This window comes from Mycetomoellerius zeteki, unplaced genomic scaffold, assembly GCF_001594055.1.
Source record: "Mycetomoellerius zeteki isolate Tzet28-1 unplaced genomic scaffold, Tzet1.0 scaffold221, whole genome shotgun sequence".
NCBI lineage: Eukaryota > Metazoa > Arthropoda > Insecta > Hymenoptera > Formicidae > Mycetomoellerius > Mycetomoellerius zeteki.
Window position 1 is genome coordinate 302,057 of NW_017257184.1, and position 5,992 is coordinate 308,048.

Consider the following 5,992-nt stretch of genomic DNA (forward strand, 5'->3'; position numbering starts at 1 on the left):
GCCACTTACGAACGGACACTCCCTACTAATTTCCGGCAGCAAATATCTCAATTCCGGTCCTGCGTCCTCCCCTTTTTTTGCTTTTTTCCATCTGATTTGAACCACTTTCGAACGATGGAGATATTTCTCACCGACGCACGTTTGTTCAAGGGATATGAGATAATCGCTATGGCTAATTTGTAATTAATTCATCAAAATGAGTTATCGATTTACAAAACTGTGATCGAAAATTAAAGATACTTTAATTAATTTAGTGTCGCTTGTTTTGAAACAAAACTACATTTGGTCGAATTTATTTTTATATTTATATCAGTAGTTATGTTATTTTTTATATCACAGTAAAATTTTTTGAGAACAAAAAGGGCAAAATATTAATATAAATTTGAATACATTAAATGAATATATAATCGAGCAATAAGAAAAGAAAGCACTGTTATATAAAAAAAAAATTCCAACATATAAGTGCAGTTATTTAAAATATTGTGATAACATCACTTTTGATTATTTAGTTATATATTATTTATTTATATTATAAATTTTTCTTATAGCATAATATATTATCATAATTATTGTTTATCTGGTTACGTTGCAGATACGTGACTGGCTCACGGTCGAAGAAGAGATGTTGCGACAACAATCTGTGGTCGTCGGCGATGTCGACGAAATCATGCATCTTTTGGACAAACAAAGGGTAAGTCAATTATTAGAAATAATTCGTTCTATTGGGCGATTTTTCTTTCGAATGAAGATTTATTTATATCATTATCATTAGTCTCTTTATAAATATTTTTTTTATTTAGAGCAATATTGGATATATTCTCAAGTAAAAGTAATTTTATAACTTATATAGCGAATATATAAGCGAATATAATAATTAATCAAAATCTATATATTAATATTGGATATAATTAATAATGACGTTTAGTATGAATTTCTTAAATAAAAAGTATATAACATCAAAACTATTTATTTATATATATTTAAAAGGACATTATGCGTGATATAATAACTTATTTATGTATAATATATCACAGAAAACTTGATGACGTTATTCGTAGTCCTATTGCATGTGCATTTTGTTGGAACTATGCTAAATATAAAGATTTTAACATATTATATTAAAACTACATTACTAAAACATTGCCATTTTTCAAGTTTATCACAATTCACTGAGGTAATCTGAAAGGTGATCGCGGCAATTGCTTTCAAGCTGCTTAGCTCATGCTTGCGTGGCATTATTGAAAGCGTGGCCGTTGCCTTTTTTTCTTTCAATTTTTTTGTCTTTATATTAATACAAGAGCCATATTATCGGAGCGATCACGAAATTAAAATATTAAAGACTTCTTAGATACGCTGCTTTGTTGCTTCCATTTTCTTCAAGTGGCTTGAACTCAGAAATTTTATTTTGCGATTTAATTTATCAGTGGATTCTCTCAAATAAATATTGTGTGAAATTTTAAATATTTATTACTGCGGTTTTTCATCGTCGTTTCATATGAATGAACAAACGGTAAAAGCAGCAGAGAAAGCTAGAAGTTCCAACGTCGGTAACTTTGCGATCTGTCACAGCAGTTCAGTCGATACTTCAACCCCCAAGGTTCGACTCAAGTGCTTGCTGCAGGGGTAAAATGCTCCTCTATCTTTTTCACAGCCAATTCAGCGTAATACCGTGAGTGGAAAAGTTATCACCGGACGATGAAAAGCGAGGCTGCTTGACCGCGAGAAAGAGCGAAGTCGTTACAGTGGGTGCCTAGAACTTCCGGGATGCAAAGATAGGGAATTGTAGGTGATTGACCGGGAAAACCCTGACATTGGCATTGGCATTAAGGGTCCGACGAACATTGCCACGCCTTCCTTTGTGCGTCGACGTCGTGCTGCGCGTTATTCCGCCATGGTTGTTAATTGCATTGGGCTTAATGGATCGATATCCAGAATTGTCGTAAGCGACACGAAATCGCTGCTTTATACGCAGTGTAGAGTGTAAATTGGAGTACAAATTAGAGAGAGAAAAATTTAGCTCGATTGATATGTGTGATGTCGTACTTCTTAAAATTTCTATACGCCAAAACTTATTAATTTTATTGTACAATGGTCTTTAATATAGTATTTTGTAATGCCTTTGTCCAACTTTACATAAGTGCACATGTTAAATGAATATCGAGTAAATTGATTTTTTTATAAAAAGAACAATTTAATATAACATTATTAGGTTTTACATAATATTGACATTTTGTGTTATATTTAAACGTGCGCGCATAAAAAAACACTATGTATTAAATTCATAAAATACTGATATTTTTGTATTCATTATATTTAATCTATTCTGTGTTTTACATATAGAAATTTTATATATATGTATAAATATATAAAATATCTTTATGTTTTAATTAAGTATGATGATCTTAGAAACATCTTGAGATTTTTATAGATATAAGGTAATTATGAAATCTCTCGTGCTCGCAATAACAAACTTCTTGTAATTTCGCCATTTTGCACTTTTCGTAGTTCTACATTTTTTTATGAAAATAAAAAATTTCCGCATTTTTTAAATACAAAACCATAATTGAAAAAATAGCAGCTGGGATTCTGTTTAAAAATGATTGTAAAGCATAGAACTCTGCTAAAACTAACAAGAAATGTCGCTGAAATTATCAGTGCGACATTTTTTTCAAGTGTCGTACTGTCTTCTATATTTAAAGTACATTAAAATTAGTAATTGTTAGAATTTTATTTTTAAATTACATATATTGGTAAAGTCGAATAATATTAACGGAAACTGCAGTAAAATAATGGAAATATTTATCTTTTTCTTATACTTTTAGAGAGGAAGTGTCGTGCTAGATTCGCGAAATTAACGTGCCATATTTTCAATTTTGATTTAGTATAAAAAATGCGGAACTCTGTTTTAATGTTATAAGAAACTGTAGAACTATGAAAAGTGCTTCTGGAACTGCTGTCATTAGTTTTTTTTATATTAATAGAATGTCGTTAATTTCACAGATCCTTTCCGTAAAAACTTCGAGATATTTCTACATGTTCTCATCCCATGAATATCTGGTCTCTTTTTGTTATCATAGTCTCGTGGTAATGTTCTTCCATGAAAAACTCTATCGCGGAAATAACATGAACGTTTACTGTAAATTTTCTCGGGCTGAGGTACGAGAGTCTATTATTACATGTCCCTTCATTCCCCTTGCCTTTCTACATTTATATCTTGGAAAACATCAGCTTCGAGGAACTGGTATTTTCTGAGTTGCATTCTTTTGCGCTCGGATGCAATAGTCTCATCATACTTTTTTTTCAAATGCTTATTCTAATTCTAAAACTTCACCATTTTTAATTTGCGCTAAATATTTTTCTCATTTATTTCACGGCGTATTTTGTCAGAGATAATTATTTTTTTTCTTTATTTCTTATAATTTTAAATCTATGATTATAACGTGTACGTGGCTATAAGGTACGAATAAACGATAGGGAAATGACACAAATCATTAGTTTCAATTCGGCAGCATTTCTTATCGGAAAAAAATAACCTTGCGCGCATGAAAGGTTTGTTCGTTGATGTGAAAGCTTCGGGAAAAAACGGCGTGATAGGATTTCCTTTCGGAATAGGAATTCTTCTTTATTCGAATGGAAGCGAAGTCATTTTTTTTTCTCATGGCTTGCGCCAGGCGGTTGTGAATGGGACAAATGGCGCACTTGATTGATTAGTGATATTGTATTCTGACAAATGACAAATCATACGGTCTTCTTTCTGCTTATACGTCGGAACGGAGATTCGGAATTTTCGAATGCATTTTGAGGGATGACCGAAAACAATAGGTTTGTTACTGTGGCATTGCTATTGATTTCCGATTGTGAGGATGCCGAGAAAGAGATATTTTGGCGTGCAGAAGATACCTATATAGAGCGAAGATAGAAATTTTACCGAAAACGTATTGGATTTTCCATATAAGTTGATAGCATTTAGGATTATATTGTTCTCTTTATGGAAATTGTTCTAAGTAAATGCGGGGACTAATTATACATTTGGAGAAGACTCCATAGTTTCATACGCGACTGAGATATTTAACGTCTCGCACTTCAAATCTCATTACAATTACACTCGATGTATAATTGTCAGTGGATTTTCTCTCTCTCTCTCTCTCTCTCTCTCGCTCTCATCTTATCCCATCTTTCCCTTATTCTCATGAGCTTACTTAAGCTTGCTCCACTGTTAGCATTACACAAGTCATTGTCGTCACCTGCTACATAACAGGATTCGTCCAACAAAGCCCAATTACGAGATCTACGAAGCATGTTAGCATGAAATGTGCTTTTAGTCGCTCGAGAAGTATTCTGATTTTAAAAGCAATAAATTTTTTTATAAACTTTTTTTTATATAACTAGAATAATCAATATACGGATATGGATTAAGTAACGTGACGCATATATAGTTTTAATTTATATATATATATAGTTTTAATTTATATATATATATATAACTTAAAACTATAAAGAACTTATTGCAAAAAATATTACACCACATTATGATTACTACTACGACAAATATTACCACATGTTTCAGTGGTCAAATTGAAATTAGACATCAGATCTATAGCTTTGATTGTATCAACTTGTATTTCCTTACTTATTTTATTTATTCATTATAGATTAATTTTTTATTACTTTCGTTCAGTTAGGACTTTCTGATAATAATAACTTTTTTACATCTAAAATTATTTGACATCAATTAGTTTGAAGTTTTCGATTTACAAAAGAAATTATTTACATAATATTTCCAAATAGCAATGAAATGTTTGTTAAATATTTGTTTTGTTTTTTATTGACACTGTGAGTACTGATTAATATTTAATATTTTGCAAGATAAAAATTTTCTTCGCCCTATGGATTTCCATGAAATATATAATTTCATCTTAACACGCAGTTATCTTTACCTTTACGTTTAATATAAGCAAAGAAGAAATTTAATAATATGCCACAATAACGGTGTTGCTTATGCTCGTGATGTGATATCGTTTTATGATCATCATAATATGATGTCACTGATAAAATTCTCAGAGCAGCGGTATTTAAAGAATGTGCTTCCCCCATAGAAATCTCGGATATAATATCTACAAAAGAAAATTTATTATTAATTTAACACATACATTTAAATCATATATTATCGATGTACTATTACTTTTTGTAGTATTTTTATCGAACACACACACACTCACCGAATTTTAATTATTTAAATAATTAGATTATAATACGACTAGCTACAAACTATTATGATTTTATTATATTATGTTTTTTTGAAAAAAATGTTACGAGTAGTTTAAATAAAGAAAAAAACTTTGGAATCACTATCGTAACAATGATATCTATACTATTTGTAAACCGTTCTCTTGCCTATAGTCTTGCGGCGGTTATATACGTTCCCATCGTACGCGTTATCGTTCAAGCTATACGAGCTTCTTTATCTTTTGGACGACGTCCTTCACACCCCGGGTGCAATAAACGTCTTCTCTATTATTTCCTCCGTTTCCTCCGCACGGCTTTGTTGCTGGTGTCTGATAACTCTGTGCACCATTCCATTGCGGCTCTTTCCGCACCCAAAGGATTTTAGGGTTGCACTCCTTATACCGTGCCGAGAAGGACTTGCTGAGTAATAATGTCAGGGAATCGTGCGCACGCCTGTAGTTATGAAAAACCTTCCACGATTTCGCAATTTCCCGGTTATGCCGGTATCCGGTGAATAGCCGTCCTCGTTCCATAACGCGTGTTGGAGCTTACAGCTTGGATATACAGATATACGTGTCGCTTGGTGACATGCGGAGTGTCACAGATTTTCTACGCGAAAATTGAAATTCACCGTTTTCTCATCACTTTTCTGTCGGTGTATTACTTTCGGGTGAAATCGCGAGCCATCTATATGTAATTTCGCGGTCAGGCATCGTCAGTGATATTATTGGATTCAGTCGAGATGGCGAAATCAATAAAATACTGC

At 32.1% G+C, this 5,992-nt stretch overlaps 1 protein-coding gene across 9 annotated transcripts in view; it reads left to right on the plus strand.

Annotated features, from left to right (window-relative positions):
- The window catches only part of LOC108722985 (dystrophin, isoforms A/C/F/G/H), a 477,563-nt gene that overhangs the window by 123,586 nt on the left and 347,985 nt on the right, over positions 1 to 5,992 (plus strand). For all 9 annotated transcript variants that reach the window (XM_018448392.1, XM_018448399.1, XM_018448394.1 and 6 more), the window contains one exon: positions 593 to 691. In XM_018448392.1, the coding sequence (XP_018303894.1) occupies positions 593 to 691 (99 nt within the window). The remainder of the gene's footprint in view (positions 1 to 592; positions 692 to 5,992) is intronic.